Source organism: Hirundo rustica, chromosome 8 (genome assembly GCF_015227805.2).
Source record: "Hirundo rustica isolate bHirRus1 chromosome 8, bHirRus1.pri.v3, whole genome shotgun sequence".
NCBI lineage: Eukaryota > Metazoa > Chordata > Aves > Passeriformes > Hirundinidae > Hirundo > Hirundo rustica.
The window spans coordinates 19,998,960-20,021,335 of record NC_053457.1 but is presented as its reverse complement, the minus strand read 5'-3'; the positions used below and the strand labels follow the sequence as shown (position 1 = coordinate 20,021,335).

Genomic DNA, 22,376 nt, shown 5'->3' with positions numbered 1-22,376 from the left:
TATTCAGGTTGAGGTAATCAGTAACTTACCCTTCAATGAAAACAGGAGGATGCAGGGATATAAAAAAGCTGCTTCAAGCACTGAAGTAGGAAGAATCAGTTAAAAATTCCTGTTCCACAGTTTTTAATGAACATTCTTAGAGTACTGCTGTGAGACCTCATTTAATTAATAATACCATGAGCCATTCTGTTAGAACGGACCTTTTATTAGTAAAAGTATACTGCTGTTTGCCAGGGTTTAGAAAGAATAGGGATTATATTTCAAATTAAATACGATTCTATGTTATTTAATCACCAATATCATTAAGACATGAAGTGCTGAAATACTATCAACCTTTCTATTGAAAGTATTTCCAGAACACTATTCATTCCGTGGCACCTAAGTAGAATGGGAAAGATAACTATCCTAAATTGCAACCATTAGTCTAACTTAGTTACAAATATCAAGTTATAATATTTATAGCCAGCAATACTGAGCTGTGCAATATCCACAGCTCTAGAAATAAAAATGGCAGACTCAATAAAACACTGAGGAAAGTAATCTACTGCAACTAAAAAGAAATACTGCAGATTGTACCCTGGGGGAGATGCTGCTACTTGCTGAAACCACATTCAGTTTGCAAGTGGTAAGTCAAAATGTTAACAGTTGCATATCTAGATGACTTTCTTGAATGGAAACAAACCATAACCGCATAGAAGATAAGGGTCAGGATGTGAAGTGAGATTTGAATGAAAAAACATTTCCTTTAGCATTTCATAAAATATTCTCTCAAGTTTGCATTACACTGGCCTTAAATATATTGCTCATAAAAAATGGATTGTGTTATTTAGATTTGTATTAGGATCTATTTTAATGTTTTTTATCAATCTTGGTTTAGTGAATCCATTCCACTCTTTTCCTGTAAAACTTTTATTTGAAGCTCAGCCTAGGTCATAATCTAGCCACAAATGTTAAACAACTAGAAAAAGTAAGAAGACTAGTGAAGCATTTTGATATTTTCTTACTTGAAGACATCAGTACCTGCAGAAAAATATACCCATGCAACAGAATACTAATTTTTTCTCCCAGTTAAAAAGATATGTGAACATTAGCTTCGTTAATATATGAAGGTACTGTTGTATTGTGATCTGACACCACGGTATGGAAAACAAAGCTTTAAACTTACGATGGCATCCATGATTTGTATTGATTTCAGTTCACTGTAGCCTTAAGAACAACACAAATACCCCATCCTTGGAGCCTAAGAGTCTTTATGAAAAGGCATCACAGCCCTGGCCACAGATGCCCATCACATGCATCCACACGGATCCTCGGCAAGGAGGGATTTAGCTGGCTTTGGAACATCACCCATTCTGAATCTATAGCAACCCTCCTCTAATATGCAGAGCTATTTTTAGCATCAGGGCAGCCTTGAAAACAGCAGGTAAAGCATGGAAAGAATGAATAAGTGCTTGTGGTGCTTGCCTGTGAATAGAAGCTATATATAGCTCTTGAGAGAGATCTTAATATATATGTATATATATAATGTGCATATGAAGGGATATCTGTCTCCCTGAGGGGGAAGCAGGAGTGTCAGAAACATAGAGTAGAGCATTATTACTATTTGTGATCTGAGCAGTTATCTAAAAAGTCATTATTTCCAATTGTTCTGTTTAAGAAAATAAATTGTTAATGCAGTTGGGTCTCTTTGATCCAGTCTTTATTTGCAATGAATGTATAGCCTTCATTTCCCTGAGTGAAGAGAAAATTGAACAGCAGGAGACTATTTGCAGTTTCAAGCTCTTTTCAGCCATTACTTGCTCCAAGAAATTCTCTAGTGAATTTCTCAGGTCCCCCTTTCCATGCCTAGGAGCCAACATCTCAGTTTCTGTGATGTTAACTGTTCTCTTGAGTTCCAAAACCAGTCTTTTTTTTTTTTTTGTCCTTGTCTTTTTCTCATATATATTCATCCATTTGCATCTAAAAAAAATCTGGGGAAAAAAGGCCACATGTGCCTTTGTTTAATCAGTACTGTGTGCCATTTATTTAGCTGGGGAGCTATATTGCTTCATGAAGAAGCTTATTACTTCTTACTGATGTGTTATATTGAGCCTGAGAATTAGGCCCTCCAGTTTTAATGACTCTGCCCAAATCACAAAGGCAGCAACAGTGGAAACTTACAGATGCCTACATGTGATTGGTGTCACGAAGAAAGTCAGCTGTATAGTATTTGGATTATTGTCTTAGAAAAGTGGTAATTAGGACTCATTTTGAACTTAAAATATGAATGTTACCATGTTCAAGGCAGGGAAAATACTTCCATTTCTGAGCAGTCATAACTAAAATGTGTATTTCTCTGTTGCTATGAAAATTATATTTAAAACTAAACTACAGTCAGTTTTTAGATAAAGATGCTGTGTTGGTTTTGTTCTCCCACTGTAGAGGGAAAGGGCCAGCAGCCAAAAGAGCAAATCTCTTCTTAAGGCTGTACTAAATATGTAGCATATTGGCATATGAACAAACAGATGTAATGAAATTTTCAGCACTCTGAAGTCTCCTCTGCAGGATGAATGTGGTTTGTAAGAAAAAGGGACCTTGGAGTTCAGCTTGGTGCAGTACTTCACTTGATGGAGAATCTGTGCAGTGGCAGCATGCCTGCCATAATGCAAGGCGGGATGTCAGGCAGATTTGACATTTGCTTAAGGTAAAAAGGATTAACTCTTACTGAAATACGGTATTTTTCCAAATTTCTTGAGTTGCTGAGAACAATAAAAACATCAGTAAAATACACTGGTGGTGCTATCACCAACACCCCCTTAAAATGCTGATCCAAAAGTGCTGATCCAAATCTCTGTTTTGTAAAGCATGTCAATTAGCAATGATGAAACAATATGTGTTTGATGAGGCACATCCTTCCTATTGTGCAGCTCATTATGTCCAGGGCACTCCAGCAAGGCTTCTACTTGAAGTACTTCAGTGACTTTAGTGGCGCTAAGATTTCCTTAATTGTAAATTATTCAGAATTCATAGAAACCTGTTTTTAACAAACAAAGACTTTCTCCTCAAAAGCTTGTTGTCTCTGCCATGTAACAAATAAATTTCCTATGTACATTTAAATAAATAATATTTTGTTACTTCTTTTCAAAGTTACTTCAAAATTACAAGGAAAATCAAAGACAAGTTTATAAAGATTAGAATAATTCTTCAGGGAACCAATGCCATGAAAAAGTACAGAAGGCCATGTAAGATAGCACAGGTCAAGGAAAGGATTTTATAACACGCCGTCTGTTTTTAATTAGCATCTTGGCACACTGGAAGAGCTCAGACATTTTTCCATGAAGAAATGTATTATAGACTTTTCTAGCTGCCAATTAAATGGCATTTAGCTACACTGAGAGTAGAATGTTGTTTTGGGTCTGCAGAAAGCACTTGCTCATGCTAGAAAATCTGGGACATTTTGTTTTGTATGCAGAGTTCTTAGTGGACTGGATTTTCTATCCCTCATATTTTGAATGTAGGCATGAAGGATACCTTCTATGAATAAATACCAAAGAGTGCAAGGAGCTAGCAGAAAGCAGATGATAATTATGAAGTGTCAGTTTGTATACACCTGTTGAACTTCTGTCCTCCAGTTAGATGATAATTTTTAAACAGTGGTAGGTAAATACTGGGGTGTTTTATAAGGTTCATATTTTGTCCTGTTTGGTGAAGACTGAGGTACTTTGTCACCAGTTCTGTCCTATTGTTCATTTAAATATGAGCATTTGTAACATGAAACTGCCCCTTAAGTGTGCAGCTCCTTACCCATTTTCTCTAGCAGTGAAACCAATGCTCTCTGCCCACTCCTGTCCTCAGCTGCTTGTTCTGGCTCTAGCAGTTTTCGGGGAGGGGGGGGGAGGGGTTTGAAAGATCTGGGTTTGTTTGGGGTTTTGTTTGTTTTATGGTTCTTCTACCAGCTAATTTATTTAATCCAGTTTAGAGAATAGCATTAAAACAGAAACACCAGCAGTGATCTGTGGAAGAGAGCAGAATCAATAGTACTTGCAAGAGTTGGGAAGAGAGAAACCACCCTATTAAGGAAAGCATTGCACAGAAATATGTTCTTAAAATGGCCATGCCAGTTCTGAAGAAGCTGGCAATTACAAATTAAGCATAGATTCTCTCACTAGTATCATGGTTTTAATGTCTGATAGAGCTATGTAGGGGGGAAAAAAGGCAAAAAGTAACTTGCATATTTGAACAAGACTTCTCCTTGCTGAGAGGTTCATAATGAGGGCACTTAACCTTACAGTAAGATGTATGCTAGGTGATGAGTGTGATGTCAGTTCCAGTGAAATGAATGGGCATGTTGACTGTCTCAGAAGTGTCCCCATTTCCAACGTAGAAGTTGATCTCCCCTGAGAAAACAACAGGCAAATTTTCTTGAGAGTTGTTGAAAAATTGAAAAAAATCCAGATTTCTGCAGCAGGTGGAAACCTCATGTTCTTTTATAATGTTTCCTTTCTTACACTTCCCCCTGTATTAGGTGTGGTATCAGTTCCTGCTGTGAACCATGAAGTAGCATAGCTTCATACACCTTTGATTTGGGCTCTGGTTTGCTCTTGAGCTTGTATGTTTGCTCTTTCATTTCCCCCCACAACTTTAAATATCCATTGTTAGCATTTTCAAGGCAAAACACAAACAACAGAAGCAAAGCAAGAACTGTTTGTGTAGGTCTGGGGAAAAGTGGCTGGTTATCAGGGGAGCAGTTAACGTGATGCTGCTGGGTTGGGTGTGGCAAAGCACACTGGTTTATAACAGAGCTTAGAAGCAAATGGAGCATCAAGAATCATAAGGAGGTCAAAAATTCTTACTTGCAACAAAATAAAACCTAGAAAAAGATTAATTTTTCCTGGCTTCCCTTTGAAAGAAATATACAGTGCATCTGTTTTTCTTAAAGAGAGATCATTCATATATCAGCACATCTCTTCTGACATATTTTTTGTCATTGTTCAAATTCTGGTGTACCTAAACCAGCAAGCAGTTCCAGAGACACCTCCACATTCATCAGGATATGCTCAGTGGAGCAGGTGTTGTACATCACTGTAAAATTTTGAGAGCTTACTTCAGAGGTGATCGCTTCTAAGTCCATAGTGAACTGTGAACTGGTGAACTGACTACATAAGGGAAAGGAGAGCACCCTCCAAGTCCGTCTTTCTCCAAAGCTGGCAGCAGTTAAGCAGCCATTTCCTCAGCTTTTTGACACAGGGACTAGCCTGGTTCTGCTTTTAATGAAACTGGTACAATAAAGAAGGATACCCATAATACGAACCTGTATAGTCCGGATAGGGCAAAGTCAGCAGAACTTTCCAAATAAAAAGTTTCGGCAGAGTTGAGATCATTCCCAAGCTTGTCTGTGCTATAAGCCGTTGTAAAGGCATTTCAAGTTTTATTATACTTAACCTGCAGAAGGCCTCTTCCTTGCAATGACTCTTATTGCCAGATCCACCAGGAAGCACAGTCTTCTCAGAACTGTTTAGAATTCACAAGACTTAGTTTTGTTTATTGAAAATACAGCCTCACTCTCAGCTGCTTTAAATTTGCCATTTGCTACAGGAATTCTTAAAAGGGTGGAGCCAAGAGAGCAGGAACTCGGACTCAAAATATTTGTAGAAGTCTTTGATCTCAAAATCCTTCTGCTCCAAATACAGTGGTAACAGCAATGACAATGTTTTGTTCTTTAGGAGACCCGTGAATACTGGGTGTGCTTCGAGCTATTGCCCATCTGTGTGGTGTAATATTACGGGCTTAACACCAAGCACAGTAAAGTCTCTTCATCACCATCAGTGGATTTTGGATTAGGCTATATATGTGCAGGCAGCTCATCCTGAACAGAGAAAAGGCAACAGTTTTGTAAAAGCAGGATGAAATTAAGGGTAACTGTGACAGGATATGGATCTGCAAAGGGCAATATACTGAGCATGAACTCACAGGAAGTTTATTCAAATTTTATCATACATTGGTAATAAAAACATTCTAGTCTAATGCAAATATGCAAATATAGTCACTGGCATGGAGTTAACATCTTGAAAAATATTAAATATTTTTTAAAATGTTTTTTGTTCTATGTTCTGACCATTTGTGCTTGCTGTCCTCTAATATTTTAGCAAACAGGTTCACTTGTAGAAGTATTAATATTTTAACCAGATATTGGAGAATATGTGCTAAAAATGTATGCTTAGATAATAATAGTAATAATAATAATAAAAAAAATAAAATAAATGTTTGCTCTAGCAATGAAGCCATGGAAGTTGTGCTAAGTCTGACCAAAGAACACAAGCAGCGGTGGGTGGTGAATACCTCTAGTGGCAGCAAGCAAAAGTAGCTTTAATTTTGACTGTCATATACTCGCACCCAGGTTTTTACTAGATGGCTGATTATCATCAAAAATTGCTGTTGCCGAACAATTTGGATCCATTGGAAGAAACAGCGATTTGTCTCGTACCACGCAGAGCCACTGCGTGGGAAACCATCGGTCCCTAAGGCGTAGTTGGCTCTGGTAAAGGCGGGAGAGGTGAGCTGTGACGGCACATTCGTGCAGGAAAGCCCGCAGCCGCAGCCGCAGGCCCGGGCCCGCCCGGCTCCTTCCCGCCGCCACAGCGAGCGCGGGCTCCGCCGGAGGGCGGGCGCGGCCCCGGGGCTCCCGCGGGCCCGGCCTCGCCCCCGCCCGGCCGAGGCCGCCGCGTTGCCGGGATACGGGCCCGCGGCGAGGCGGCGGCGCGGGGCCCCGAACGGCGACCCTCCGGCGGTGAGCCCCGGGCAGCGGCCCCCCGCAGCGTCCCGCTGCCCGGCCCGGAACGCGCCTGACCGCCGGCCCCCTCCGCGGCGCGGCAAGGTGCGGGGTTTTCGGCCGGAACGTCGAGTGCTGGGAAGCAGACCGAGGAACGCGTCCGCAACTCCCTCATCCCCCCTGCTGGAACCTGGCGGAAAGAAAAAGAGCTGAATTTTGAATCCCATTGTGCCTACTCAGTACCTGAAACGAGCAGGGACCGAGAGGCGGGCGCTGGTCCGTGGGCGCAGCGGGCCGCTGCCTGCTCCGCTGGCCCGCAAACAAACGGCCGTGGCATCGGCAGAGGGGGAGCCAAGTGTCGCCGGGCCGGAGAGAAGCTGTGCCCATGAAAATCCATGAACCGCTTTGTTTTTAAACTGCTACATGGCAGGAAATGAGATGCTGAGCTTGGCAGAAAAGGGCCTTGGAAAATGGGAATATGCCTATCTTTTGATGGGGCTGTTATAAATATTAATAATATTGCAATTTTGGGAAAAAGCTGTTGTTTTGGCATGCGGGTTGGAATAGAAAACTAACTTCCAGGCGGTTCTCTGCATGGACAAAACTGGAGTCAGGTTACTGCTCTGCTGCAGAATGTGCTTTTGTTACTGAAGAAAACACTACACTGCAAAGTTTTCAGGAGGTTCACAATGTGGTTGGAGTATTAATTAAAGAGAAATGCCTAGGTAATTGATGGTGGATTTCAGTGAATGAGCCAAAGGAAATGAAACACGGGGTTTCACCATCAGTGGTAAAATATTGCCATGGCAATGGGTAGCTTTGCCAGGAATAAACAAACAACAACAGGCCTCTTTCAGAAAAAAAAGAGAATTTTCTGTTCTCACCTCACCATGTCTGTGCCACTGGACATCTTGGAGGGGAGAAGATGGTGTAGCCTACTTATGCAAGTCCTACAAATCCAGCTTCCTTCTCAGTAGGTACAATTAGATCATTTCCGGACCAAGAAGTCACCTTTATACTGGGGCATGGGAAGGCATCAACATTTACTTAATAATGATTTCAGTGCCTTGGCTACTGTAATTCTGTTCTGTTTTCTTAGAGGAGGTGGATGGGCTCAGAAATAACCCAGGTTTCTGTCACTCTTAGCTGGTGCTGCTTCAGGGAGAGACTGCTGACAGGGAAGGTTTTCTTAAGAGCAGAAACATGGCCCCAGACTTAAATTAATAAAGACCTTTAAAAAAAACAGTGGAGAGGGCAAGGGAGCTAAGAAAGGATGAGCTGCCCTTTTTTTCCATGGGCTCAGATGCCTGGCGGGAAGTGTGTCCTTTCCCAGCAGGGCCTTTGAAGGTGACCATCTGTCTCTGAAAGCTTTCTGGATATTTCTGGCTGCACCCAGTCCCCCAGAGGATGCAGTCCCACCACCCTGTGTGACCTCAGCCACCACCCAGTCAAGGATTCAGCAGCACTGGAGTCCTGCCTTGTAGCCGTAGACTGAATTTCTTGCAGTTTTGCAGGCTATCAAATCCCTGGTGGGCACCTGGATATGGACCAAGGCCTTGCTGGGATTGTTCCTGAGGAAGATAGACATGGCCTGATGTTGATCATATTATTTTGTGACTTGCAGAGCAAGAGTAATGGGTCAGAGTCATGTGGCCATGTGAAATCAAAGGAGGGGTGACCAGAAGTCAAAAGAGATCTCATCAGGAGATCAGGTGTCTCCTGGTGAGGAGACAGCATCCATGTGAAGGAGCTAATAGTGAGCCTGACTGTATTAAATGTCTGTACCACTAGGCTGACCTCAGTAGTGTTTGTCTAATGGAAACAGTCCAACGGGGAAGTGTTAAGACCTGGTAAAGTTTGCAAAACTCATCTAATAGCAATAGTATATTGAACAAAAAATCATCCTGTATGGCTTACTAGCCATTTGGCATTTGTTAGTTTTATCTTACCATTATTAAGAAAGTAATACTTAGGTGCTGCTTCAGTTTCCTGTAAAATATTGAATGTAGTTTACTGTAAAGTCTTCAGGCTGAGGATGTATCTGACAGAGCACTCATACCACACCTAGCACTCATTTTGATTGCAGCCTCCAGGCAGTATTGTAAAGGTTCATTATTACCACCAAGATCTGCCCTTATCCTGTCACTCTTCAAAGGAGGTCCATTCTTAACTATGTGTTTAACACAGCTGGTTTTCAAATGATAAATTTTTTTCTATCTAAAATGATCAAACCAGTTCCAAGAAAATACATTTTTTAACTTGAACTTTAAATTAATGTTGTCCATATAGAACTGTGCTTGATCCACCTATGCCCTTATTTAACCAGCTCAGTAAACATGAAACAAATGAGAAGCATTCTTTTTCTGAGGAAAAAAAAATGGGGAAAAAAAAGGGAAAAAAAAAAAAAAAAAGCTGTATTTGGGGTCTATTTTGCATGAGAAAATATTTTGTTTAGGAATGACAGTCAAAGGCATTCTCTCATACATTGTAATATTTTCCATGTGTGGCAGTTTGTTTTTCAGTGGTACAAATATGTGCAATAAAGGCCGAGGATAAAAATCTAACAGTTTTTGCAGCAATGCTTTTGATGGTTTCATTTGATTTCATTTTCCTGTGGATACTGCCATTAGTTCTGCTGCTTGCAGTATGTGAAGCATAATTCTGAAAGGTTCATGAGGTTGTAGGGATCCAGTAAGAGATGACTGATTTCTCCCCCCACACACATACACTCCACCCCACACCCACTCACCCACCCACCAGGAAAACATAATGCTGTACTATTTTTGGAAACAGGGAAAGGGCCTCCCTGTGAAAACAGAAAGCAGTGTATTTCTCAGTTACATCACTTTGCAATCTAATGCTGTGTTGTGCTCAGTGTTTTTGTGGTGATGCAAGTCTTTTTTTTTTTTTTTTTTTCCCTTTTTTTTTTTCTCCCTTCAGCCGGTTGGATTTTCCCCATCTTACAGCACCTCGCAGGTTCTTCTCTGAGCAGTACGTTGCCTGAGTGAGTGGAAACATACAGATCAGCTGCAGGTTTCTATCTACAAAAACAGAGTGAAAGAGAAAGAAAAGGGTTGGGAAAGCAGAGACAAATATTGACCTGGACTTAGAGAAAGACATCCAATGGCTGAATAAAGAACCCTGTTCATGTTTTGGGATATTCTTTCAACTGGCTGGAACGAGAGCGGATCAAAAGAATGGGAAATGCCAGCAGACCCTTTAGAAGAATTGCTTATTTCTTATGCCTTTTATCTGTGCTTTTGCTGACTGAAGGGAAGAAACCAGTGAAGCCAAAATGTCCTGCCTGGTGTACTTGTACCAAAGATAATGCTTTATGTGAAAATGCCAGATCTATTCCTCGCAGCGTTCCGCCTGATGTTATCTCACTGTAAGGGCTGTAAGCATTTGGTTATTTAATTTATGATTTAAAATGAACTAGGATGTGTGGTGTTTTCAGTGCATACAGAAGGATGCTTGCTGCAGGGAGTACCTCCAGCATTCAGAATCATCAGCTAATGTGTTAAAATTGTGCTGCATCCTTGAATCCTGATTTTATATCTCTTTCATATGTCTGTCTGTCTGTCTGTCTGTGAATGTGCACACATCTCATTTTATACCTTCTAGTATAGTACATGAAACCTGTCACATTATATGGGGGGGGGGGGGGTAGGTTATTTTTTTTACTTATATAAATAAATTTCTCTGTGATCACCAGATCAGTATTATAACTGTGGATATATGAGGCTACATTAATGTATGGTTGTTTTTTTCTTCTTTACAGATCCTTTGTGAGATCTGCTTTTACTAAAATCCCAGAAGGGAGTTTTTTGCTCACACCATCTCTGCAGCTTCTGTGAGAAATATTTAAATGATACAATTTTTGTTATGTATATGTATTCATAAATATTTCATAAAGGGTCTTAGTATTAATTTTATAAGAAACAGCAGCAGCAGATTTATGAGATTATAAAATACAAGACTTTTTAGCAATTTGAAATTTTAGCAATTTGAAAGATGGTGCATGTTTAATTTTTACTTCATATTTTGCAAGGCTGTCTGTTGTCAGTACTACTTTGAATGCTGACATGCTGAAGCTTTTGGTGACAGAATGCATGTTATCTTCATTATACTTTAATTAACGTTACAGTAAGGACTTAAGTATTGGAACAACTATTCTTGTTTGTTTTCTGCATTCCTGGGACCTGATCCCAGTATAAAACTGTCCATTTGCAACTCCCATCGGCTGTGAGCTCAGAACCCCTCAGATCAGGCCCGTCACTGCAGTGGGACAGGTCCTGAAGTCCTTTTCCATGCAAAATTGCCATTGACTTCTGTGGAAGTTTTGTCACTTCAGTGGGAGTTTTGCCTTCATAGTACCTGGATTTGACCCTGTTTGTTATTTCACGGTCTTAAAAGTAACGACGATTTTCTTCCAATTAAAAACCGAAGTCATTATTTCAAAATCAAATGCTGCCATGAGGTATACACAGAAAGAATATTTTGGGATGTTTAACTATTAGCTGCATTTCAACATAGGATTTTTACAGGCTCACAGGCTTTCCTAGAAATGTGGGCATACGATTATATAATTGTGAGCTATACAGAGGTAGAGGGGGTGTAACCTGAACTGTTTATAGTGGCTGTGCTGCCAGCCTGACACACACCCAGATTTGTCTCAGAAACCCGGCAAGACAGACTTCCCAGTGTGATCAAAACCAAAATCGGATGTCTGTCCCAAAGCGACTTCCCGTGCACTCTGGATGTGGTCAGAGGTGTAATGCTGATTTACTGGAGCTCTCTGGCTGTTAAATTAAACTGGTGGCGTACCGATAGCTGAAGCTCTGACCCTGGCTGTACTCTGCTACCTCAAGTGGAGCTGATAAGGAGGTGCAGACATACTGTACAATTTTGGATACAGGGTAAATAGGTAAATGCAGTTACTATGGAAACCTAAATGCTTCTCCCTGGTGCTTCATTCCAGAGGAGCTTTTCCCAGGTGGTCATAGATCACAAAAGGGACACATTTCACATAATTTCTGCAATGGGCCTTTCAAAAGAGAGGGGAAAAAAAAGCAGCAGCACTGGTGGGGCTTGTATCTGAAGAGAGTGAGTAGGACATCATCTCTCTTGGCTACGATACACCACCTACACTTAGCAATCCCACTGCAAAGCAGGCAGAATTGGGCATGGTAGAGTAGGACAGACACAGTCATCTTATTTTGAGTTAATATAGTGCCTGGCACAGTGGGCTTGGGCAATGTCTTATGGCATTTTGGTAACGATAATAATTTCCATTTCTACTGTACAATGAAATGCACATTCTACGCTGCTGTTCATAAATCCTGCAACAAAAACTATGACCCCAGAAAATCAGGGTTTGTTCCAGTGTGGGCTTTGATCGGTGATCTGTTTTCCAGATATATTTTTAACATGGTAGTTGAACTGCTTGCCTTCCTTGGAATGTCAGGCTGCTGATCTAAGGTAAATGACTCCTTAAACACAAACCATAGGAGCAGGATTGTATATGTGGGGACAACACTCCAGTTTGTACGTGGGAAAGAAAAAAATTCATCTTTGGCAAAAGATAGTACGGGAAATAAGAATATGGAAAACTTACGTTAAATAAACATTATAGGAAGTTTAGCTTTGCATGTTTATGCTATTTATTATATTATAGCTGTATTGGTAGGTTTAATTTAGCCAACAGCAAGATTTAGCAGCTTATATATATTTCTATTATTATAGAAATACATACAGAAATAGTCTCTAGCATTACATTTTTGAAGTCTAAATTTAATTGGATATCTCCAATACACGAGCCACAGATTTCTAAATATGGTGTAATTCTGTCTCTATTATTATTTACTACTATGTTTAATGTAGTAACACCAATGGTCTCTGGAAAAAATCATGGTCTTGAGCTAAACACTGCTCGTAACTCCCAGTCCAGGAGAGCTTTTCTTGTGTAGTTTGGATGGTAAGCTCTATGCTCCTCATTTGACAACAAAAATACAAAGAACCTGCACAACTACGGTGACATGCCAGCAGGAGTGTTCCCTAAATGTAAAGAAAACCTCCCAGCTCTCATCTTCAGCACTTTTATCTCTGGGTATCAGCAACGTGCTGAGGGCGCCCTTATAAACTGATGACATGAAAGCCCACAGAAAGAAGGGAGGTAATCATGGCATCAGGATTTGTACCTGCTAGCACTGTACTGTGCCTGCCAAGTGATACAGTCCCCAGCTACAGCGCCATACCTACAGCCTCTATCCCTGGAAGCAGCAACTATGGTGTTTGAGGACAAACTGGGGGAAAAAACACTTTGTGCATCAAATGCCTATGATATAGCCAGTTGGGGAGAGGTATGAGTTGGAAGGCAAATGAGCTCACCGAGTGCAAGACCTATGCTGTAAGCCTGGCAATCTCTAAAATAGCAATACTATTTAAAGAGATACCACTCTGTTCTCTAAATTATAGAGTGCAGAAAAGGAAAAATTACCCAATAAAATCACATCAGAAAAGTAAAATTAGTTGCAGGATTTAATAAATTGGTCTTCTGGTTCAAGAATTCTATAAAAATACTTGTTTTGTCTAAAATTGAAGTATTTCTTGATTTTGACAAAAAGGAAGAATTTCCTGCTCATATTTTTCATACACTTCATATAGGAACATACTGAAAGTGGAAAAAGCATAATCTGCAACAGCCAACTGAGAAAATAAATTACCTGCAATTTATTCTGAATGTAAACGTCAAAAAAAGAGATTAACTCATTAAATGGATTAATTAGTAATTGGAAATCTTGCATACCTGAATGTCTAAGGATGCCATAATATGAGTCTATTTATCCATCAAGTCAATTGATTGAAATATAGATGTGCATGTAGTATTCCACTGGGGTAAAGTTCATCGTACTTTATGATGTCTCACCACATTAAAAGTGTGGCAGTCCATGGCTAGATTATAATGGACAAATGCAAACATGGCTGATAAGCATAAATAATGCTGGAAAAATCAATGCTTGTCCACTTTTAATGCTTACAAAATTACATAAAATTGAATGTGTTGCTGGTATTTTTACCATTAGATGTATATGCTGAGATTATCTCCAAGAGGTATAATGAGGTTTTAAAAATACTTCTGACTTGAACACTGACTGGATTTTGAATTTACGAGATTTTTCTTTTCTTTTTTTTTTCCCCCCAATAACTTTCTATTCCCTCGGGTTAAATACATTCAGAAGTTTAACTTAAAGAATTTTCCTTCTTGTCAGTGTTTCAAATTGAACCTGATGTCTGGCTAACGAGAAATTTAAACCAAGACAATTTAAACCTCTGTAGTACTTGAAGATTTCATTGTTGTCCTAGTATATTTCCAGAGGCACTTGTACAATCCCATTGTTTTGCTGGCATGATAAACCCACGTTAACATCCCACAGAAGTCAAAGGAATTTTATCAGATGGCCCCCATAGACAATTGTTGGATCCTTCCCTTTGCACCACACTATAGTGCAATATATCAGCCTTACAGTCCTATAGTGCTTTCACAGAAAAAGCATGAAAGCAGGCAGTGGAATTTTGGCCTGCCATGGCTTGCTGAACCATTTTCCAAAGCTGCTGATAACCTAATGGTCTTTTTTTTTTTTTTTTTTTTTTTTTTTTTTTTTTTTTTTTTTTAAATTTTTTTTTTTATTATTTTTTTATTATTTTTTAAAATTTCTTTATGCAGGTTGTTTACATCCAACACTTTTGATGTTATTAGTGATGATGCTTTCATGGGCCTTCCTCATCTAGAATATTTGTGAGTGGACAAAAGTATATTTCCTGGTATTATTAAATAGAGTGGGTGGGCTTCCAAGTTCCAGGCATTGCTTTGACCAGAATCCCTTTGCGATCCATTGCAGGTTCATAGAGAACAACAACATTAAGTCAATTTCAAGAAATACTTTCAGAGGACTGAAATCTTTAATTCACCTGTAAGTAAAGTGATTGAATATATTACTTGGTATATTTCATACAGTAACTGAACCACTGTGTTGTTTAATTTCTGATTTCCATATATGACTGTTTATGGTTATTTAAGTGGTATTAATAGTAATTTAACTAGAATGTTAATCTTTGTGTTTCCACCAAAGGCTTCCAAACTGTGGTATGTGTAGAAGGCAAAGACACAAACAGCTTCCAAGCAGTACATGTTTGGCAGTAATTCCCTGACTTTCTCTGCTTGGAGCACAGGGGATTTCCAGCTGAGCACGTAGGAGCAGGGAGGAGTATGAATTGGGAATCTTGGCACTGATGAGTTGAGTCCCAGTTTGGGACTCGGAAAGGAGGAAGGTGGGAGCTGTGGTTAGGAATGTGAGAGGCTTGAGGGATGGACCCACACCTCTTCCCAGATACCCCAGTCTGACATGGATCCAGGAGAATATTACAGCCATTTTAGGACAGGCCATCACTGTCTGTGCCCGTGTCCTCTTAAGACAGTAATAGTATACAGAAGAATTTGACGAAAGCAAACTTGAAATCTCTACCCAGCGCAATTTTAAATTGAAGAGTTGCAACAAGATGTATTTTTTATGGCTTACTGATCTACTTCTTCTATTCTGCACCTACCCTACTCTGCGCCGTGTCCTCTCCTGCATGCAAGCAGGAGCTTCCGACAGTCAGGATCAGTCACATGCTGACACTGGGATCTGCTCAGCATTCCTTGTGTGCCGCTCAGCCCTTTGGCTATCTTGGAAACACGGCCAGCTCTTGCCCTCTGACCTGCTGCAGCCCCTTGCTGCGTTAGCTGGGAGGGAGAGTTAGTCCAAGGCACTGTGGATGCCAATGTGAAGTAGGAACAGCGCTCCCCATACCCCCACCAGCAGGAGCATTTCTCACACTGTGCTCAGAAGGTGAGACACACATTGGCAACAAATACCTGCAACATTTCACTGCAAACAAGAGTAGCTTCCTTGTCTCTGAGCTAGGGAGACAGTTTTTATACAGGCTTTTGTCTCTCTTCTTACAGCAAGTTTATCTTTAAGCAATGCTTTAATTTAATGAGGAATATTAAAAAAAAAAAAATCAAACAACAAATACACACTATAAGAAAACAGAGAAAAAATACAAAAGAAGAAAAGGAAAAAAAAAAAAAAAAATGAGGCTACAATATCTGTAGTGTGCCTGACATGGGTTTATACCCAGTTCCGAGCATCTACATTCTGAAGCTTGTCATGTGCATGTCATAGGCAGGGGAGTGGATTCTGAACTTTTGGCCTTAACATGATAAAACCTCCAAGAGGGTTTTGAAACAGGGTGGTTTAACTTTTTTCTTTCATATATTTTGACAGAGGAGAAGAAACAAAGGTTCTATTTTAAACCGTTAATGCATAAATATAATAGTCCAATTGCAATTCACCACATCTTCACCACCTAGTAAATGTACCATAAAACACTTTATGCTTTCCCTTTTGGTCAGGACAAGATTTACAGCTGGCTGAAACCAAGCCTACTGTGACTACTCGTGTAGATAAAGTTACTTACAGAATGGCTCTAGGTCTGAGGAAGAGGAAAGAGGAGAGGGAAAGAGGTACATAAAAAGGTTGTGCACATCCCATAACAATCCATATTGGAGGTAGAGGCAGAATTATACTGTTGTTAGAAAAAAAAGATAGCTGTATAAGGCTGGTAACTGGGACCCTATCTTCAAAATACTTGCGCACATGAATAGCTTTATATTCACAAATGGGTCCAGTACATTATTTATCATATTCATTTACTTATTTAGTAGCTGCAGCTGCTAGTGAACAAATTGCTTTTCTGAAACAGAGGAAGGCACAGTTTCTTCTCCACAGAGCATATAGTTCAAGGCTAACATCTTGTCTTGTCTGTGACTTTGGTTTCTGAGGATGCTTCGGAGTTTCATGAGAAAACATATGCAAAAGACAGAACCACATTTGAGGCACAACTGCCATTTCATGCACATTTTGGGGACATAGATTTGTGTGTCATGCTGCTATTGTCCATGGAGCACTATTCACAAAGACAATGAGAAATTTGTGGAAAATAACTGCAAAGGCACCACTAGTTTAATCTCCTTGAAGAACCACTCCCCATCTTTTGGGGAAAATTGCACATACACATTAAGAATGATCATTTGGCATCCTGAGGTACTTTTCATTTAAGAAACAGGAGAGAACTTGTGTACATTAAATATATTAAAAAGAATCATAGCAAATGAGCATGCAAATAAGTTCCATGAAGTTAGATAAGATGAACTTTGTCCTATTTATTCTATTTACTTCCTTTCTGCAACACAAATTTTGGAATGCAGTAAGCTATCCAATCATTTTTACTTTTATAATGCAATTAACTTCAATAATTACATATGTCCTTAATGTAAAAGAGAGCCATCTAGAATTTATTTTGTGCAACAGGATTTATTTTCTGGCCAGAGTACACTTAAGAACAGGAAAATTTTAAAAATATTGCATTTTTTTACTAATTTGCTAATCTAATGTCAAAATCTTACAGTTAGCATTGTCATCAACTGTCATCATTAGTTTAACTGCATGTTTGAGTCAACCTTTACTCTCTTATTATAACACAAATACCCTGTACAGCACCATCTAGGCAAAACAGTGTTTTCTCATTTATAAGTATACTTTTTAACAGTGGATATAAAATGCATAATTTTCATTCAAAAATTGGCAGATGCATAAACCTTGCTTAGATTTTTCTGTCAGTCAGGTACCTATGGCAGCAGTGAGCCACTCCTACTTCCAAGTACATCCTCCCTTTTAGTTTGCTATATAATAACATATAAAAACAATACAGGGCATTAAACTTGTCTCAGCTTGCAAATCCACACAGCTTTCTCCATGTGAGTTACCTGACTTTTAAAGAATTGCTCTGGAGCATAAAATTGCACACAAGTGAAGCACCTGATACATTCACGTACAGTGTTACATTCAGGTGTACTTTTAAAGTAGTGAAGTCAGAATGGACTAATGGAGGCATCCCATATTTACTATTACTGATCAGAGAAACACTTGCTTTTAAATGAGGCAGCAGGCCTAGTACATCTGGGCTTGTTCTTCTATTTAAGTATGTGCCTAAGTGTCTTTGCCTGCCTAGAGAAATTGTGGTTAATAAATGACATTTATGTTTACAAGTTAAAACAGAAGAGGTTCTAAGTCTTACTAGCTACAGATTTTAACTGGGATCTTAATCTAAAATGTTTTCTTTCCATTTTTGTTTCTTCTCATAAGTAATAAATAACTCTGTTAATTGGAAGGGGCATAAACTATACCCTACAACATTATTTTTCTTCTGTCATGCCCTCTGTGACATCTGAGACCTTTGGCAGACTCACAGAGACAGTCAGACTGAAATATAATATACTGTGTGTTCAAAGCCTGCTCACATTTCCTTGTCACTTCTACCAGCTGGAATACTCACTGAATTTAAACAAGTTTTCCCAACATTGAAAACTGGGAATTAGTAACATTTTTTGCTGGTCTAATACACATTTACACACACACACATATGCCAGGAAAGCAATTCATGCCAATCAGCAATTTATTGCCTATTACTGCATATTTTCCAAAACTATGACCTAAACCTGAGCCCATCAGCCCATATTGGTAAGATTTTCCTTCCAGAAGAGGCACAAGAAAGTGGGAAAATTGCAGATATGAGCACCATGTATTGGGATCTCATAGGGAAAACATCAGTAGATCCAATCATGACTAATTGTTTTCAAACGTTAAATGGTGTTGGCAAAACACCAAAGGTGAGAACTTTTTACTCTGCTAAGTGAAGTATTGTAAATGCTGCAAGGCTGCTGAAGAGTGAGAAAGCAGAAGGAGGCACGGCATTTTAGTGGAAGGAAAAGTCACAAAGTAAATGAGCTATTCTAAAATGCAATATTTTAGAACTAAGTGCTGGAAAATACCAATGTTCTTTGCTGTAAGTAAAAAACCCCACACAGTATATCACAACTTGCAAAAATGAATAGTTTCACGAACCACTAGCACTAACACTGAAGTGTTTTCTTTTACAGGAGTCTCGCAAATAATAACCTCCAGTCACTTCCAAAAGACATCTTTAAAGGCTTGGATTCTTTAACAAATGTGTAAGAAAGCAATTAATTAATATTTTAATTATACTAGAAGTATAAAGAGATTATTTTAGAGGACAATCTGAGTAACCATTCAAATCAGTAGCCAGTAATGGATCTTATTACTGGGTAGAGACTACACAGTGTGGGTAGGCTTGGGGTTTTTTTGTCTCCTGTTGTGGAAAATTTGTGATAGTTTTGAATAATCCATCAGTTATGAAGATCAGTAATATCATTAGTAGTTATGTAATAAAGCTGCATGTTCATTAAGATTTTGTGAATAAGAAGGGAGGATCCTTAGGGATGCATGAGAGAGCAAGGCATGCAGGGAAGGTGGAAGATATTTAATGGAGTAACATTTTAATGTGCAAGCAAGTCCTGGGAAAGCTAGCTTTTATCAGTAAAGCATGTATCTAAGTAAGTATCCCATACTAAATCTAACTGCAACCAGTTCAAAACATCAGCTTGTTTAAATATATAAATATATGCAAAATACCAGTAAAAAAATACAAAATATAGATAAACATATAAATCCTATAATTGCTTTAGTGAAACAGATCCTGTTTTCAATATACCAAATCCTGTTCCATCTGACCTGGGATAACAAGCTCAGAAAGTCCTTTGCCTGCTCCCAGGGTGAACAAGGCAGGCTGAATCCCTGGAGCAGAGCTGCAGTAGTAAGATGTGGCCGTGGCCAGCGTGGCTGGAGCATTACTTGGCACGGCTGACTGTGGCCAGGTGGTCTCACAGTCTGGTCCTGGCGCTTGCCTGTTCCTGTACATACCATCGGAAATCTGATTGAAGACAGCTGTAAAAGATTTGAGCAGAGCTCCTTGGCTTGTGTCTCCTGAAGCCCCAAATGAGTGTATCTAAAGGAGATAGTGAATACTGACTGGCTGACCATCAGGTTACATTAATTCCTATTTTGTTATCTAGAATGCTCTTACTGAGAAAGGGTAATTCAAAGGAAATGGGATCATTAGTTTGGGAGGCTTTTGTGTAAAAAACCTGTAAACTTGGGGAAATTGATAAAAATTTCTGACTGATCACCAAGTTAAGGTCTCCTTGATTACCTTAATATAATTAAATCTGTGTGGGTTCTGGTATGTAGGGCAAAGTATGGGTCAGGACAAATTAAACTAGGAAGGCCTTAAGTGAGAATATGCAAAAGGGCGCATATTTAACAAAAGCCTGTTTTGTTGTTCTCGAGGAGAAGTACAGTAGCTGACTACTTATTTTCAATGCGTGATTTATTTGTTGTAGAGATCTTAGAGGCAATGCATTTAATTGTGACTGCAAACTGAAGTGGTTAGTGGAGTGGCTGGGCAGCACCAATGCAACTGTTGAAGACATTTACTGTGAAAGCCCACCAGAATATAAGAAGCGCAAAATCAATAGCCTCTCTCCAAAAGAGTTTGATTGCATTATTACAGGTAAAGTGCCTCAAATTATTTAATCTTGTTAAAGTCAAAGCTATAGTTTTTCCTTCTAGAGCCCGTTTTTGCAGGAATGCTGCATTCTGGATTGAATTTCTACTAAAATCAGTATGAACTCTGCTGGTTTAAGTCTGACATGGGAATCATTTGGGAGCAGGGTCCTATATTTCAGTATCTACTCAAACTTTAATATGTTACATAATGATTTGGAAAAGTGGGACATAAAACAGTACCCCTTTTTATTGAGAAAGATTGAAAACCAAGTTGCAGTGCTCCTTTATCAACAGAAAAATTGGACTAATGATGAAATACTGTAATTTGTTATAAATTTGTATCTGATAAGCAGTTGGTTTTTTCAGTATAGTATGTAAAATTTCTCAATAATTATCATCTGTTGTGCGCACTTTTGCAGAATTTGAAGTTTATCAGTCCCTGCCATACCAATCTCTGTCAGTAGATACTTTCACATATATGAATGATGAACACGTGGTTATTGCTCAGCCTTTTACTGGAAAATGCATCTTTCTTGAATGGGACCATGTGGAAGTGATGTTCAGGAATTACGACAACATTACAGGTATGAACACTGCTTGACCGATAACATTACAACGAATTATCCAAGAAGTGGTACTAACCCTGTCTTTTACTTTTCCTTTTATAGGTACTTCAACTGTTGTGTGTAAACCTATAGTTATTGAGAGTCAGCTGTATGTCATTGTCGCACAGCTGTTTGGAGGCTCCCACATATATAAAAGAGATATTTTTGCTAATAAGTTTATAAAAATTCAAGATATTGAAATCCTTAAAATCCGAAAACCCAATGACATTGAAACTTTCAGGATTGCTGAAGACTGGTATTTTGTTGTTGCAGACAGTTCAAAGGCTGGTTTCACCACGGTTTACAAGTGGAATGGGAATGGATTTTATTCCCATCAGTCTCTGCACGCCTGGTACAGAGATACTGATGTGGAGTATCTTGAAATATCTGGCAAACCACATTTAATTCTGTCAAGTAGTTCGCAAAGACCTGTAATATATCAATGGAACAAAGGAACAAATGAATTTGTTAAGCGGTTTGATATTCAAGATATGGAAGATGCATATGCTGTGAAGCATTTCAAAGTGAAAGAGGATGTATACATTTGCTTAACAAGATTTATTGGGGACTCTAAAGTAATGAAATGGGGTGGTTCAGCATTTCTGGATTTACAAAGGATGCCATCCCGAGGGTCAATGGTATTCCAACCACTTCAGATAAATAATTATCAATATGCCATTCTTGGAAGCGATTATTCTTTCACTCAAGTCTATTATTGGGATGCGGAAAAGGCAAAATTTGTGAAGTTTCAAGAATTAAACGTACAGGCACCAAGATCTTTCATACATGTCTCCATCGATAAACGAGATTTTCTCTTTGCTTCAAGTTTTAAGGGAACTACATTGATTTATAAACATGTCATAGTTGACTTAAGCGCATGACACTCATAATTCTGAGATTACATCAGACTTTCTACCGTAAGTGGACAAAATGAACTAAATGCATGATGACTCTCTTATCTTACTTCCAAATGAATGCCTTTAAAAGTTGAGATTGCTAGAACAAAGTATTACTAGTATCTTCATCTTTAATTGTCTAGTGGTGTTGGAAGTTGCATTTTTTAACAAAAGAAATTAAATTAACTGTTCTTTGCATCCACAATATGTAAATACATGTGCAACTGCATCTGTTGCTATAAAGAATATTAAGATGTACTTTTCCATTTATTTATTCACCTGTTTGAAACAACTGCCAAATAAAATGTTTACATTTTGTGTCTTTCACATTCCAAATATTATTTGCAGGTGATACCTTTTATTTGTGTATATATTATACACATATAAAATAAAGCCAAGAAGGCATATTGCCCAATGCAGTGTTGTACTGCATAGAAGATGCACAATATTCAAGATCAGGTGGGTTTTACTAATAACAAGAAGTTCTTGATAAAAACACTGCATTGACACACACAAGCCTATAAATTATCACCTGGACAATCCTTGCACTTATGTAAAGCTTCACTGACTTAAACAGAACTCTAACTAGAAAAAAGAA

General features: G+C 38.9%; 1 protein-coding gene across 4 annotated transcripts in view; it reads left to right on the top strand.

Annotated features, from left to right (window-relative positions):
* LGI1 (leucine rich glioma inactivated 1) overlaps window positions 1–22,114 on the top strand; it is a 29,513-nt gene extending 7,399 nt beyond the window's left edge. For 2 of the 4 annotated variants that reach the window (XM_040070845.2, XM_040070844.2), the window contains exons 2-9: window positions 9,689–10,136; window positions 10,530–10,601; window positions 14,475–14,546; window positions 14,650–14,721; window positions 18,792–18,863; window positions 20,112–20,281; window positions 20,697–20,861; window positions 20,946–22,114. In XM_040070845.2, the coding sequence (XP_039926779.1) occupies window positions 9,946–10,136; window positions 10,530–10,601; window positions 14,475–14,546; window positions 14,650–14,721; window positions 18,792–18,863; window positions 20,112–20,281; window positions 20,697–20,861; window positions 20,946–21,763 (1,632 nt within the window). In that variant the 5' untranslated portion in view covers window positions 9,689–9,945 and the 3' untranslated portion in view covers window positions 21,764–22,114. Of the gene's footprint in view, window positions 1–6,939; window positions 7,722–9,688; window positions 10,146–10,529; window positions 10,602–14,474; window positions 14,547–14,649; window positions 14,722–18,791; window positions 18,864–20,111; window positions 20,282–20,696; window positions 20,862–20,945 lie in introns of those variants that run through there. The other 2 variants (XM_040070846.2, XM_040070847.2) reach the window with 2 other exon arrangements.
* Window positions 22,115–22,376: the final 262 nt, after the last annotated feature.